At 41.1% G+C, this 16,746-nt stretch overlaps 1 protein-coding gene across 17 annotated transcripts in view; it reads right to left on the bottom strand.

Annotated features, from left to right (window-relative positions):
- The window catches only part of RBM33 (RNA binding motif protein 33), a 102,617-nt gene extending 86,652 nt beyond the window's left edge, over nucleotides 1–15,965 (bottom strand). For 13 of the 17 annotated variants that reach the window (XM_035570187.2, XM_035570190.2, XM_035570188.2 and 10 more), the window contains exons 1-3: nucleotides 15,631–15,899; nucleotides 6,075–6,153; nucleotides 1,096–1,144 (exon numbers count right to left, since the gene is read on the bottom strand). In XM_035570187.2, the coding sequence (XP_035426080.1) occupies nucleotides 1,096–1,144; nucleotides 6,075–6,153; nucleotides 15,631–15,658 (156 nt within the window). In that variant the 5' untranslated portion in view covers nucleotides 15,659–15,899. Of the gene's footprint in view, nucleotides 1–1,095; nucleotides 1,145–6,074; nucleotides 6,154–15,630 lie in introns of all 17 variants that reach the window. The other 4 variants (XM_035570199.2, XM_050708595.1, XM_035570196.2 and 1 more) reach the window with 2 other exon arrangements.
- Nucleotides 15,966–16,746: the final 781 nt, after the last annotated feature.

The following is a 16,746-nucleotide window of genomic DNA, read 5'->3' as shown; positions in this document are numbered from 1 at the left end:
CTTACATTTTTGATAACCAGCAAACTAGTCACAGGATTTCCTATCTTTAACGGGGATTACTTACAGAACAATTTCATGAAGCTAGCTTCTAACATTTAGAGTGTGAAGCTACATCAATTAAAACTCAACTTCCACCAGATCCGTGCTTCTTAAACCTACTCATCTCCAGCTACAACTTTAAGAACTATTTTCTAATTGAACTCATTTAGCAAATAAAGAGGAGAAAGAAGTGACCAGCCAGTTTTGATTTCCCAAACAGAAGCCCTGCCTCTTCTTGCAGGTATCAGGCAAATCCAAACAGGCAATCCAATCTTCCGTGCAGTTCCATTTTGGAAACACATACCACAGAGTGAAGAGTCTAGAGCAGTCATAAGGAAGCTCATTTATGTTCTCCAACACTAGCTCTTCCCACATCCTTCCTTTACTGTAGAAAGGAAAATCCTCTGCCTACTTGTTATGCAAAGTAGTAGCAAACGAAGTGCAGTGGGTGGATCTTTAATAGACACCACTGACTGCTTTTTTTTTTTTTTTTTAATCACTCACCACCCAGAATGTACCAGAGCACCTCAAACAGATCTCTGTATAACACTGCTGGGAGTGAGCAGCAGAACACTATTGGTATTTTGACAAATAGCTTTTAATAGCCAGGAAACTGACAGTTGAAATGAATTCTCAGGAATCCTGACCAGCTGCAGAAAGCATATATATATATATATGTGTATATATATATATATATATATATATATATATGTATTTATTTTAATTCCGTCAATCTGAGCTTCAGATAAGTTGATTTTGAGAGACATCTTTTTTTTTTGAACTGTGTGTTACAAGGAGAAATGCTACCTCAGGAAAAAATGTACTCAAATTTTATTAAAATCACCACAGTTGGAGGTATTTCACAAAAGCAGCAAAGCTTTGGGTTGAAAGTGCTCTGGCAAGACAGCAGATCAGATACCTGAGTAATGTGGCTCTCAGGCTTCAGGGAGGTGACCGTACGATACATAAAAGGCCGTATCAAATAACTGGAGTGGATGAGCTGAACAAGATTCACATTTCAGTATCTGTAACAATTCACTTTAATGCATCTCTTACCTTTTTGCCAGCGAGCAAATCCTCTCCAAGCAAATCATCATCAAGTTCACTGGAAAATATTAACAAATTTTAAAAAGTTGAACCTTAGAAAACAGAAATAAGCACCATGTGTGACTTAAAAAACTAACTTGAGACTTGTCACAGACTCCACACAAAGCTTTCCTTTTAAAAAAGCATTTAGCAAGCTGAAAAAGATGTTACATGCATCAGACAAAACACATAAATACTGCTGTTGTGCAAACACTTCATTTTCAGACCATCTCCTTTCCCTATCCCTCCAGTTATGATACAGTACACAGACCTAGACAAAGTGCAGACATATAAGACACAGCTAGATCCTCCTCTTCAAGGCCATTTGAACATACTGTCCAAATTATTGTTTCCCACTTCCCTACAGAAGCAGCAGGTAGGACAGTCACATGCTGTAGGCACAACTCAGCCTACAGGCCACCACGTGGTCCCAGCTGCATTTCAGGAAGGAGGCACATGGAGGCCACCTGGCTTGGGAGGTGGTAAGGCTTAGATCTTTCATAAATGCCCCCAACTTCAGGAACAGGAAAAGTCAGGTCAGTCAAACAGACATTTGCTGGACTACAGAAATCAAATATATGGCTCACTACCTCTTTGAGAGTGACTAAGAATTCAGGAAACAAAAATACCTGGCATACTATTACTAAACTTCTTCCATCACATACAGTCTCTTCTGTAAAGAAGATGCCAACACAAAGAACTACAGTCTCACTATTTAAGATCTTAATTACTTAATTTCATTCTGCCTTCAGCCTGGTGCCAGGAATAAAGAGATTCCCCCTTCTATAGAAAATATTTATTACTGACAACTGCTCATATCAGAACACACACATCCCAATACTAAAATAAGATGGCAGTGATTTGAAATATGAGCTGTAATTCAAAAATGGGAACCTATTTTAACCTGCATGTCTTGGCAGACCTTAAAAAAGAAAAACAACACAGGCCTTGGATGTTACATAAAAATAAATACCCCAAAGTGAGAATGGGAACTAAAGTAAGCTTTCATCATACTTGAACCTACAAGAAAAGGCATATTTGCTACTCTTTTATAGCAGCTGAGAGGAAATTCATACTGCAGTAATTATGTGTAAGAGTTCTTTAGGATGACACTGGCATACCTGGAATGACAGAGGAATAACTGAGGTAGTCAATCCCAAGACATAAATCAGTGCTAGACATTGATAAGTACATGTCTTTAAGACCTAGCTAATGTACAGATAATGCATGAAAAAAATTGTCTGAGAAAACTGATTGTATTCCACATCATCACTAAACAGGATGTTATCAGCAGCACACAGTATTTCTCCATGCTGATCTCAAACAGTTCCAGGAATGTCTGAACATTAACAACCAGCAACTGCTCTGTGTTCACTGCAATATTAAACAAAAATTGGGACATAAGACATATATATCCCAAAGAGTAAAATGGCTAGCATTTAAGCCCTTTATTTCAGAGACAGAAAATTCTACGTAACAGAACTGGTTCTGGAAGAGGTTTTAGCCACACCTGAGGTAGGAAAAAGGCACTAATCTCTTCAGCACGGAATCAGTAATCTGACAAAAGCACAAAGATTTGAGATTTCCCAGCACCATGATCCACCACTGACAGCTTTTAGTAAAGCTGCACGAAAGAAATTCAAATAGACAGCAAGAGCATGTGTTGTAGCAACATTCAAAGACAAAATGCAAGTTCAGCTAGGAAGAAGATCAAGTCATAAGGAATGATAAAGATAATGAAAAATTAAATTCATTATCTAAATATAATTAGGGCTATTCAGGATATAACTAAAAAAATCCTTGATGCAATTTTTTTCTTTTTTTTTTTTTTTTTTTTAAGACATTTGGTCCATAGAAGTAACTGCATACACATTCTAGTTTTTTTGTTTGTTTTTAAATCTTTGGCCTATTACATGACAGACCAAAAAACGTGTATGAGCACATATATGAAGCCCATGACAACAGAAACAAAGGTTTTTCATACAATATGGTATTCACCATTTGCACTGATAATTTAAAAGAAAAATCAATGTTGGTAACTGTTTGAACCAAAGTAACAGTGAAAAGCCTGAACAGTAAAGCAGACATCATCTCAAGCTTCTTCTAACATAGCTTAATCTGAAGTTATATATCAGAAAAGAGGGACCAGAACTACCAGATCTATTTAAAGAAACAAACAAAAAAGCACACACAAATATTAGATCTTCAGTTAGCAGAGAAAAACAGATGGTTGGGAGCCAATACCACACAAAGCCATACAATACAAATTAAACTGGAATAAAAGTACACATCTGTGACAGTTTCAAAGGCAACCAATCCTCACTATCATCAAGACACAAAGGTCTTTCCAACACTGCAGTTCTAGGAAAACAGGGCTAAAATAATCTAGTTCACTGCTCTCAGAAAAGATAGACCCATTGCCTGCCCTTCCTCACCTCCCAATATTCAATGTTCCCCTCACTGAATAAACTCAGCTTATCAAATCAGGATGAGAAAATAACATGAAGAAAGAAACAACAAAAAGGGAAAAGTTTTCTGCCAGTATAGAGAAATGAACTGTCTCAGAGAAGAGTCAGAACAAAGAAATTTCTACAAAAATCAACTATTAAATCACTCCTGTCATCTCACAGAATAGCACCAGAACAGCACGTTTTTCCCAAACCCAAGCTTTGAGCTACTTAGAGATAAATGTTTAAGTTAACAGCCCATGATAAACACATCAGACTATATGGCCCTTTCTGGCCCCCGATTTCATGAGCATGCCTCATTAAACATGAGCATAGCAAGAACAAGTGTTTTGGAAAAGAATTTGTAATAAAAAAGGGCAATGGGAAAAATTCTCCAAGAACAATGTTACATTTGTACTCCAAAATAACAGGGGCCTTCCAACTCTCAGCTATCACCCTCCAGCGTTTGGGAACAGAAAGAGATCTGGAAATCCACAATGGTTTAAATGTCTGGGAGACAGGACTCAGTTAAAAAGCAACATATCAGCGATCAACTCTTTTCTAACTGTGTAACTCCCTCACCCTCATCTCAAAAAAAAAAAAAAAAAAAAAAACAATTTAGGTTGCAAAACAAAGCATGAGGGACCAAAAAGTCTACTGTGTTCGTTCAGCTTCTTTTCCCCTGCCATATTCAATAACCTGTGCCCTATACTGAACTAGGCCAGTAGTTAGAAAAACTCAATTACATTAGGCAACAACATACGCAGGGGTAAGGCATTTACAGCTGCCCAGGCAACCACAAAACTTAACACGTCCAAAAGACAGCTTTGCAATCTAGCAAGAACCATCCCTAAAACAATAATTCCAACACATTTGCAAATGAAATAATATTCCATCAGATAAAGTTGTAAAAAAAATATTCTCTCCAATGATCAGCAAGATGAAACTCTGGAATCTCTATCGCTGCACCTAAAACCACTTCCCTTACAGTTGCACTCAAGAACAAACAACACATGATTATTCATTGTTTCTAATTACACGTAGCTAATAATAGCAAGAAAAACAAGCACATAAATGAAAGAACTTTCTTCCAAAACTGTGTGCTTCAAAGTCTCAACTTAGTGAAAATGCCCTACAGCCTTCAAGTCCTATAAGAAGAGCTTTGTCACAGGGCATTCACCTCCAGCAGTAAGTTTACAACTTCTTCCCTGCAGAACTGTTCCCCAAGAACAGTTGTTTGACTCTTCCACGTTTTCCATGGTAATAAGAGTAGGGCAGCTAAAAATAATGGGACCAACCAACATTTAAAAGCTCACCTATTCACACCATGAAGTCAGTTGTACAGGCAAAAAGTTCAGAAAATCGTATTTTAATACAAAAGCATTTGCCTGTGATACAGGCTTTAGTATTCTGGGGTGTATTGTGCTACCTCAAGCATGACACCCCAGTTCTGGGGCTGGGAGGCAGCACAGTGCAGTGACCTAGCTTGAACAAATTATTTTAATTGCATTCTCAAAGCAGATCAGTTCCTTGATGCAGTTTTCACCATCCAACTTAACAACACAACTGTGCTGGCATCACAAAGCAGCAGAACAAACTGTACATTCAAGATATAGTCTGAGTTCCTTATTCATTCTTCCTCACCTCCTACAGCAGTGAAAACTACTTAACCTAGCAGGAAAGCATGGAAGAGGAAACTAATCCCTTTGGAATGACAATAAGTGTACAGTAGCTGGTTCACTCCCAGGGCTCAGCTCAGTGGAAAACTACTTACAGTACAATTTGTTTACCAGAGTCACAGGAGCGATTGTTAGGTAAGACAAGTTCTATTCCATTTTTTTTTCCCTTTTTACAGTGAAACACATTGACCTCTGGCAAAGTTTGAACAAGCTTCTCTGCTACTAAAAAGGACTAATAATAAAGCAGTTTAACAAGTGAAAAGTTTCCTGCCAGAAAGAACAGACAAGTTTAGCCAGCAGCTAGACTCATCTTTTGCAGTTAGAGCGCCTTCACATAAAAGGATACGCATTTATTCTCCCCAAAAATAACCAAGTTCGTGCATACTTCTAAATCTTTATAGCAGTCGTATTTTCAATAGCAGCCCGTATGTAAGCTCAATTACCCTTATATTTTGAGAATAAGAATTTAAACATTAAAACCTTTCAAATTCAAGTACCAGAAAAAAAAAATCTATTTAAGCCAATCATTAAGACCTTGCTAAAGACTTAGAGGAAAAACAGGGCTTTTTTTGTAAATTTAATTACATACCACAAATGCTTTATATTTATCTAATTTTAAATGGCATCTCTTCATAGAGCACTCTAAATTCCTCAAGACAAACACACATTTGGCACAGTCGAGCAGCTGCTGACACATGCATAACAACCAACATCTTCATTAGTATCTGGAAGTGCACTACTGTAAATATTAGAATACAAAATGCCAGAACAGCAAAACACAGCAATGTCATACAGAAGCTAAACATGAAAATATTCTACCCACCTGTCCCAGTCATCATCTCCAGCTCTTCTTCTCCAAGACCTTTCTGCACCAGGCTTATCAAATTGATCAAAGTCGTCATCTGTAGGGGAAAAAAAAAAAATAAAGGCAACTACATGAAATAATCCTTATTGAAATTCAAGGAGGTTTCTGAAGCAACCACTTCAGTCTGGTTTTGTTTGATTTTTAAGACGATGCAACGATAATTTTTTCACTTTCTATTTTAACGAGAGAACCAGATAAATACCGACTTGTTTCAATAATTTAAAAAAAAAAGGTGTAAAAAAGCTCATAAAGCTCAAGTATATTGGAGATGGAGGGAATTATGTCTGCCAGTCCTCTGCTCACCTTAGGTGCAACAAGCCTATCTGTCCACACTAAGCTCTTGCAAGAGTACTTTGAAAATGGCAGCAGACAGGGAAATGGCACAAGGCAGGGAGGTACCAGAACCGTCCCCCAAAAGAAGAGGGAAGTCAGGTGTAAAACACCACCAATACCTCAGTTGGGGCTTTAAAAAACCTGGAAGCAGGTCACCCTGTATACCTAAGTTTGTGTGTGCCTTCCAAAACGAGACTACTGCTCCACATATTTCTCTCATCAAGTAACCTCAGATTACTCTGCCAGGTCACTAATTATTCTTACGCAGCTTAGTTTTTAAATGACGATTTCGCTATTTAAAAAGATGAAATCTTCCATTTATCTGCAAAAGAAATTCAAAGTTCATCTGCTCTGTGCAGACATCCAGATGACACATCATCTGCACGCTGGCAACAAAACGTTCAGAACCTCAACCCTCGCTCCCCCATCCTCTGACTACAGCCCAACCGAGAAAGCAGACTAGAAATAGTGTTTTTTCACCGATTAATGACTTGTTAAAGTCAAATAAATGGACAAATAAAAGTTATGCTTAAGACAAAGGGAAACTGTCTGCAGTTTAATGATCTCCAAATACAGGAAGCCAAACTACCCAGCCCTTCCAGCCATCCAGTCTGAATTGATGAACTCTTAGATGCCATATATCCAGTCAATCTCCTGGCTCAATATGCACTTAAATCTTTGACCAAATACAATGCCAATGACAAACTGCTTTTTTTGTGTTTTTAAGAGCTTTCAAAAAAAAAAAGCCTTCAGTTCTTTAAGCTCAGCTGCAACATCCTTTAATGAATATTCCTCGCATGCAATGACAAACCTATTCACTTCATATAAGCAAAATACAGGTGTTAGTGAGCAACTGAAAATTAAAAGGAGAAAAAGACATTAAAATTAAAATTTCTGTTTTGAAAGCTGTTGGTTTACTGATGTTACCAGAGCTGATTTTTTTTTTTTAATCATACATAGATATGAAAATAAGACTGCTCAATATGAATTATAATGCCATACAAGTCGTGTATGGCAACTCGCTTCTTCTGGAACAGTAGATAAAAACAATTGCCCTCGATCAGGTTCCCCTCTTACTCCCTGTAGATAATTCTGTATTTTAACAAAGCTGCTATACGTTCGCTAATTTACATGGACTAACACCACTGAAACAAACAGTAATCTTACATTTCTCTGCGCAAACATCTACATATCCCAACCTCCCTCAATTGCTATTCCTTTTCTAACCATAGGGAGAAGCCAGTCAGATACCCAAGCACTTACTATCTTCACTTGAACACCAAATTATCCAGTCTTGTGGTCTGTAAAAAATGCCACATTGCTCTCCTTACACTCAAAAACATGCTGCAGGGATTGTATTAGTGTATTGCTGTTTTAAGGGCACAAATATCCTGCGGTGTCGTTGTTCTTACAGCTGAATTGCAGTAACCACTGACTTGATGTAACCACCTCTAAAGGTGGTTTAAGGTAACGTGACTGGGTTTGCAGCAACCCAAAGCAGGAGTGTTTGCACACTAACACACCTCAAGACAACAATCACCACCTGCAAGGCGGTAACTTCTGAAGCTTTGCCTGCTCCTTGGCAAGAAATTGCGATTTTGCATCCCAGGTACCACTACTAGGAGTGCAGAGCAGTGTATTATAAATCAGTACAACTTGAGGATGGTATCTTAGCTCTGCCGTGACTCAATTCAGCACTAAACTCTTACACAGATGGACCTTCAGCCAGGTTTAAATCTAGACAAAGCTACAAGCCAAAATCTCATTCTCTGTTGACATTTCTCTACAGCAAAAGAAACACTCTTCAATACAATTCACACAACTTTTCCAGGCCCAATAGTTAAGTTTCACTGCCGTAAAAGTGCTTCAACTTATTACGACCAGTTAAAGAACAATACCAAAAGAGGGACCAAGTTCCTGGTGTAGATCTGGACTCCTACTCAGCCAGCAACACACACCTCCACCCTCCCTCCATCTCTTCCAACTTGTTCAAAATTCTCCCATTCTGCTCTTTATTTAAGAGCAACTCCTAACAAAATCTGAAGCTGCATTACATCCCCTCGAAGCCTTTCTTACAAGCCCCCTCAGGCAGGATGCATACAAAGGCTTCCGAAATGACTGACTGGCCTGCGTGCAGTGAGTGGGGCTCTTAAGAACCACTTCACATACGTCCCCCCCACCTCCTTGCTGCCGTCTGTCTCATCGCCCACTTACAACACAAGGATGTTTGGGTCAAAGGGAGAAAGCTTTTCTTTTGGGGCTTTATATATGTTTGTTCTGTGACAGCTGACGCTGACAACAAGCATTACAAATTATGCCATTAAGCCCTTGCGCACTGAGAGAGCCCAAAGCAGGCCGTACCTGTCCTTTAGAAAAGCAGGTTACAATAGTCATGCGTCTACAAAGAGCATTCAGTTCCAGCTTCGTGGTTTGTGAGATAGCAAGCACTAAAACAGCACCGCAGGTGTAAGGCCTTGGTGTCCATGTGATACCTATAAAAACCTCATGGAGGCACAGGGTTTTTTTTTCATTTCTGAAGCTACATTTTTCTTCTGTGTAGGAAATAACACTGGAAAATACCAGCGATCGACAATCAGCATAACATGTATGGATGTTTCTCCTTGAAGGAGTCAATGTTTGTGTCACTTGTGGTTTTGTGCTCAGAAAACTCATCAGTCAGAGCACAAAACCACTGAGAGCAAAAGCCAAACACTTTTCTTTTTTTTTAATTCTCAGTTCTACTGTGTTGGAGGTGAGAAAAGGGAAGGGGGGAAATCCATGCACATAAGCCTTTTAAGCAGGAAAATGTCCATCTTTGGATGTGAAATGTTTTGTACTTCTTCCAGTAGTACCACTGCAGCCAAGGAAGGTAGTTGTACATCACAGCTGTTGCTGAGACTTGCAGTACAATGCCTATGGCTCCTTGTTTCAATTCAACATGGTCACCAAGATGTGCATGGATTAGCTGAGTATCACCAGGAAGATCCGAACAGGCGAGCACTAAATACACTGATCCACCCCCCCCACACACAACTTCCAGGCAACATTGTAAGGAAAAAACCAAGGCCTATCACATACCAAAAAAGCACTAGATGAACGAGGAAGCAGGAAAAACCAGTTATGCAGGAAAACAAAAGAAATAATCCAACACTTGGTTCTCCCTCACTGCAGTACTAAGAAAAACACTGGTTTAGGAGCTTCAGAAAAGTTGGAACTGAGACTGACCAATGCTGCCTGCTTTGTTAGACCCGCCTGACTCCCCAGGCTCCGGACAGCTGCAAACCTAAGTACAAAGAGTGCCAAACACACTCGGTTCCCCACACTAAGAAGGTTTCTGTTTGCTTTGTACTTACCCTGCTGCAGCAACAGCAGTGCTGTAAGCTGTTCTGCAGCTTATTTTCTGCTTTTATGATGTATGACCAGAACTGCTTTTTGTTGGTTCTGTTTTATTTTTTTCCCCCGCTTAATAAGAACAGCTCATCCACACTAGAAATCCACAGAATTGTTTCTTCTTTGGCTATACTGATGGCAGTTTCCTGCTCTCTGGTCTCCCTTTCAATAAAATTTACGCTAATAATTTTCCATGTAAAATGGAAGCCTTAGCTACACAGTCAAGTCTCACAAGCGTAGGAGGTGAATCAGCAAGAACACTGCAGAGCAGAGCTCTTACACATCTTAAAATGGTACCAGCGTAGCCTAAAAAGGTAGTCCCACATAGCAACTGTTGCTAAGATGGAGTATTTTACTGCAATGAGATTGCCAAAACTTCTCGACTAGGAAAAACAGTTGATGACTGCACTGCTCTTGCTACAAATACACCTGCACGCTTTCTGGAACACTAACTACACCTCGTAAACCTCCTTAGCAGCTCAAGATTTTGTATCTTGGTCCACTTCAGTATTTCACTACCATGAATATGGAATTTACCATTACTTTTAGGCATTGAGAAAGCATCAAAGATGTCTCCTTAACCTAAACAAGATGGAGAAAAGCTGTTTCTTGCAACGATGATCCAATAGTTCAATGGAAAAAAAAAAGCATCACGCGCTGCTTACCCAACAGGTCTTTTAGAGTAACTATGCTGTACTGCTTCTGGGAAGAACAGAAGGGGACTATTGAAAAAAAGGGGGGAAAAGAAATGAAAAAAGGAAAAGTCATTTACCACATGGCAAAACACTTCTCTATGCCTAGATATAACACTGAATGCAGTAATTTCATCTTGATCTATCCCATTCCCCAACATCTTATTTAAAACACTCGACAGCATTACAAGCACGAGTCCCCAGATTAAGAACAGCTTTCCTTTATGCAACAGTTTTTGTACGAAGCATTTTTCTTCATATTGCACTGCAAGATGTTACCCAATACAGAGGTATTGTAAAGCCCAGATTTCCAGGAACCGAGTACACTACTCAAATGCAGAGCCTAACAGCCAACGTCAGTATCTCACCATGTCATACAGAGAAATGTCGACAACCAGGGACAGAGATGCAACTGTTCTATTAACACCGGTACAACAAAAACTCTGGTCACTAATCACAACAACATCTAGCAGTAAAAACTGAAGATAACACGAACTCCTGAACTGAAGCCTGTGATGGAAGCCAAACGTTTTGAAGCAAGCTATGAATCCAGCTCACTACCCCATCATAAAAATCATATTCACTTGGACCGCCTCGTGCACAAGAAAACACGTGCAGAAATACACCAGACAAACACCAACACTTTGGTTTGTGTGTTCCGGGACAGCCATCGTGCAGTCTTTATATTGGTAAACAATTACTCATTCAAGCCTTAAGTATTCAGTGACTAAGTGTTTGTAACAATACAGCAATTGCACAACACGGCCCTCCACTACTGTATTTCAGGGGTTCTTTCCAAATTATTCATATAGAATAGTGTTTTGGTTTCTCAAAGAAATAAAGTAGAAAAATGAATTTCTACAGGAGACAAGTTGTTTTTACCTTCTTAAAAATATTTTTCAGAGTTTGTAATGATGGAAAACAAGTCACTAACTATAAGCAAGAACAGAACTAATAACGACGTGCCACCAGGAATTGAAGTTCTCTTTGTCATCAGTGCTTGCAAAAAATATCTTAAAGGGAAAGTAAGAAATAAAAAAGGACTTCATCTAAACACAAAAAAACATTTCCAAAGCCCTCTTGGATTTGAAAATACATTTGCTTTGGAAATACGTTTTAAAAGTGTTATGGTTCCTTGCCTCACAAGCACACTGAACATCGAATGAAGGCCAAGAGTTTAAATGAAATCCACATGAGCTCGATTCCCAAATGGCTTTGGACACTGATGAGAAACATCTACTCTCCAGCATCTTTCATAGCCACCAAATGTTACAGTTGGAACTGAGGCTGCATAACAGCAGAGCATAATAAATGCAACACAGGACCAAACCCACTACTTATCTGGAGGTTTTTGGGGTTCAGCCTGTGACAATCACCACTTTCAGTATTCTAGACAATAAGTTGCACAAGACCTAAAATCTGAGGTTTAGTATTTGATGCAATAAAGCATGGTTCAGCTTCGGCTTTCATTAAAAACAAGCGATGCTATGGTTATGTTTAATTTAAATGACCTTTGGTGAGATAATATTCAGAAAAAAATGTAGCTCTTCGTGAAAGCTTTTCAAGGAAGCACTAAAATGTTTTAAATTGCTGTGTTTAAAAGCAAATCTGCCTGCCACAAGCTCACTCAAGTAGTTTTTTTTTTTTTTTTTTGGCACTAGCCCTCAGCTGATACAGAAGTCCATGTATTTGTATCTCACAAACTGCGAACTGTGTAGGCCTTTGTCACTTTGGAGTCTGTGTACATTCGAATACAAATTTAAGTTATACCGGCCAGTTGCATCAGTCCACCTAGTGAGCGCAATATCCAGAAACTCAACCATGGCCAACGCTCTACCCACTTTCATCCAGGCATATATGTAGAATTTGTTTCCAGTCCCTGGGTGCTGCTGTCAAGTAGCCTGAAGTACAACAAATTCAATTTCATTCAGACTGCAGAATATTTACTGTCTTTAAATTGGATAGTGACCCCACGACGCAGGGGAAGGTGCTTGCCATGCTAGCAATATTAGCTTTTTAACAATTTTTGTTAACAGCAGCACAAGAGGCTTTTAACGCCATTACTTTGCTAAGAATACAATGGCCCTCAGATTAGTTGAATGAAATTAAAACAATGACAGCTTGAGTTCAAACTGGAGAAATAACAGGCCCAGAGGTAGAGAAGCACCTATTCAGCTACTCTTGGTATAGGACTTCTGAGGAAAATGGGATAGTCACATATGGATGGGACCCTCTTCAGCTGTTTCTCTGTCTCCCACACTATCCCAGCCCGTCAGGATTCACTCCAAAGATATCTGCACTCAAAGTTTTCTAGAGGAAAGTTCATCAGAAGCAAATTAACCAGAAAAGAAGTTACAATAACTTTCCCTTACCTCAGTAAGGGAGGGTTCATGCTTCCCCTGGTTCATGCTGGATGGGTTCCAGTGCTATCAGATGGCAGACAACCAAGAAGTGTTCCTTGCTTTGAGGGTTTGCTGTTTAGTCCTGCTGTAACCACCTCTCACTGAGTAAGATTACTACCGTCAATTTCCAGCTACATTTCAAACATCAAGAAAGAAATTCAGCAGCTATACGACACAGCTAGTGTATTATAAGCAGATGATGTTGGACTCAACACTCAACATGTTTGCTCTGGTCCTGGTTTTACACGCAAGTTTGCATCAAGCTTGGGAATCACTGCCTTAACCGTATCAACTGATGATTGCAACTATGAGCAACTACCAGCCCTCGGAGTCCCGCATCATCACTAGCAGAGGCATCCTGAACGTACGTGTTTCGATACGGACACTCCAGAATAAGCAGCAAGTTGAATCAGGCCGCATGGCAAAGGAACTTGCGAGTTAATATGAAGTTGTGAATCACTCCCAGAGACCTCACAGGCCACCACGTGAAAACTTTCCAGTTTATGTTTGTGAAATCTATCACTGCAATAGTCTTAATCATCGTTCTTAGTATCTGGTTACAGATACAGAGGTACATATGAGTACTCTGTTATTAAGAATCAAGACAGTACTTCCCAAGAACTTAAAAAAAAAAAAATTATAAATGACCAGTGAGCCTACACACTGTCCTACAGACAAATCACCTTCCACCCCATCAAATGTACTTAAAGTATTCAGCAAACAAAGCCATTTCATTTTTCAGCCCTGCACCATCTCTTTACAGAAGACTTAAAATTTAATCTGTATCTTCAACAATAAAACTCTCTTACTTTGCCAACTATTACCTTGAAATTATGTCAAATTAACATTCCATTTATTCTGCACTTCTTTACCAATTGTTTGTAAGCCCATTTTTTAAAAGAAAGCTCTGTATTGCTATTATGTCGATAATTTAAAGTCTTCACCCATTCCAAACCAAAAAAAAAAATAAAAAACAGAAACAAGAAACCCTGAGAACTAAATTGAAAACATTAGCTCCTAAAGCTAGAACTTCAACTGACCAGAAACATTTAAGCCCAGTAATCACATATTCCTGGATTCCTTTTTTCCCCCATTTATTACCACTATTGACTTTAGATAGCAGCCTCTTTCCAAGTAGAGCCGTATGTACCGTTGTACTGTAACTGCCACTTTTTTTAGTGGGTTTTTGAAGTGTATTTAGCAACTTCCACCAGGAATTTTACTTGACTAGTCAGATTAACATAAAGTGACACCTCTGTTTTCTTCATTTAGAAAAGTGTTGCACAGTGATCACCCAGATTAAAACCACCACTATTTATATGGGGCAAGGATCATATTTAATTGACTGTTATTTTATTGATGAGCTCAGCATTAACTCTGAACAAACAACTGCTTGCACCCATTTAGTGCAAAAGGATCCTAATTCAGTTACATATAAGCAGTATTCCATCACAAAAAAACAAACTAGGAACTGCAATCGCACCCCTTGGTTCAAGGCTGTCTGCTGCATACACATTTACAGAATCATCTAGGTTGGAAGAGACCTCCGAGATCACCTAGTCCAACCTCTGACCTAACACAAGTCCTTCACTATGAAAACATGCTCACTCAACTTGCAGCAGTTATAAACAAAAGAATTCAAGTGCTTAGAAAAAGACGTTTCCTCTAAAATACCCTTTCCTCATAGTACTAGCAAAAAACTTTCAGATATAGCACATATATGCAAAGTTTACTTCCACATCAAAAGTAACCGAACCACAGTTAACAGCACAAATACTTTTGTAAAATAACTTTAACACTACAATGTAATTAACACCATTAAGCCAACGCTCAACATCCTCAGAATATTACCAATTAGCGCTGTCTTTTCTAGCCTTCTTCCCAAAGTTTTCGATTTTGAAATTTGGGAATTTCCTTGCAACATTTACCTTTAGCAGTTGTATTTACATGCTTTGTTCACCACTGTTTGCTTAACTGGTAGCAGATTGACCACTCTGGCAAGTGATCCTGAGGATCAGCCACGCTCTTCTCTGTAACAGCTGCTGACAAGAAAAACTAACTAAAATCATTAGAAACTTTAGTACAGACAAGGAGAGATACTGTTAACCCTGACAAGCGTTTAACTAACCTGTTAGTCCTGTGAAAGGAGGACCCAGCGCACCAGAAATAGATACGTTCTCTGAACTACATCTCTCTTGAAGACGGGTCACATGGGGGATCTAAGTCTCCTTTTCTTTAAAATCACTCAATCAAGTGTTTTAATTTTAAACTCTGCCCATTGCACCAACCAGAACAGCCCTGGTTTTTGCCTGTCACTCAAATAGTGCAAGTAGGAGCCAAACGGAAGAGCAGTGGCGCACCCAAGAACCCTAAGACCACGCACTGATTTCACCTTATGCGTTCCAACCGAGACGCTCTGCTTCAGGATCGTCTGCGAAATAAAATTTTAGTTACTCCTTAGGTCAGAAATCAATTATTCGATCGGGACACCCACACGGTGAGCGTAAAACCACGGTACCACGCGCCTCTAAATAAACAGGAGCCTAAAACACACCCCACCCACCCACCCGGCGGTCCCGAGCCGAAGAAGGCGGCTGAAAAGCGTTCATGAGGGGGAAAGAGGCGAGGGCCCCGCACCTCTCAGCACCCCTCACCCCTCCGAGAGGCGAGGCGAGGCCCGGGCTCGCCGCCACCCACCTGCGCCTCCTCCCAGGGCGGCAGCCATGGCTCCTCGCCTCACCCCGGCGGCTCCCGACACCTCCTCCGAGCCGCCCCCGGGAGCGCTGGGACGGGGAAAGGCCACGGGGAAGGGCCCGGCCTCAGCGCCCGGCGGCCGCCCCTCGGAGCGGCCCGGCCGCAGGAGAACAACAAACTACCACAACATGGCGGCCGCCGCCGCTGTCGCCGCCGCCGCGCTGCATGCCGGGACGGCGGCGGACCGGCCCTGCCCCCGCGGGGAAAGGGGGGAGGGCAGTGGGCGCAGCTGGTTGGTCAGCCCGGGCCTTGTGCGCATGCGCCTCGCTGCCTCCCCTCGGCTCAGCCGGCCGGGTGGAGGAGGTGGGAGTGCGCATGTGCAGATGGGAAGGGGGAGCAGAGGGGTGGGGGCGTATGGGGAGGGGAGAGGCACATCGGGGAGGGGAGGGGGCGCGCATGCGCAGCGCGGGTGGCGGGGCTGGGAGGTTGTCATGGCGGCCGCGAGGCGCGGAGGGCCCTCGGAGCTTGGGGAGGGCTGAGGGGATGCGGCTGGGCGCTGCCTTGCTCGGCTCGGTGTCCATGCAGGCCGCCCTGCTGCCCCTGTGGCCACTCCTCCGAGGTGCCTGGGCTCGGCCTCCCCCTCCTTGGCTTCTCAGCCTGCTACTGGCTACGGTGCTTGGAGCTGAGGGGGCAAGCAGTGGGGTTAGGGCAGGGAGGAGAGGTGCTGCACCTCGCTCCTCACACGCCTCTGTGGCACAAGGGCCTGTACAGGATGTGTGGGGCATTGCTGAAGTGTCCTGTTCGTGTTAGGTTACACCAGTGCTTCAGTAGGCTGTAGGTTCTTCATGACACCCCGTCTTCAGCTGCCTCTTTCACGAGAAAGAAAAATAATTAGCAACAGGATTAAAATAAACCCCAAAAGGAATAATTCCCATTATGAGTGGTCCTTCGTCTTCCAGGGTTTGAGTGTATAGGGAAGCTAGACTTGGTTAAACAAGTTGATCATTTGTGTAGATCCTGCTTGCATCTACACTCACACCTCACCTCTGTACATGTTTTTACTTTGCATGTTCAATGTCGTAACATGATACATCCAATTTCATTGCAGGTTAAACAGCC

Source organism: Cygnus atratus, chromosome 2 (genome assembly GCF_013377495.2).
Source record: "Cygnus atratus isolate AKBS03 ecotype Queensland, Australia chromosome 2, CAtr_DNAZoo_HiC_assembly, whole genome shotgun sequence".
Lineage (NCBI taxonomy): Eukaryota > Metazoa > Chordata > Aves > Anseriformes > Anatidae > Cygnus > Cygnus atratus.
This window is presented reverse-complemented; position numbering and strand designations above follow the sequence as displayed.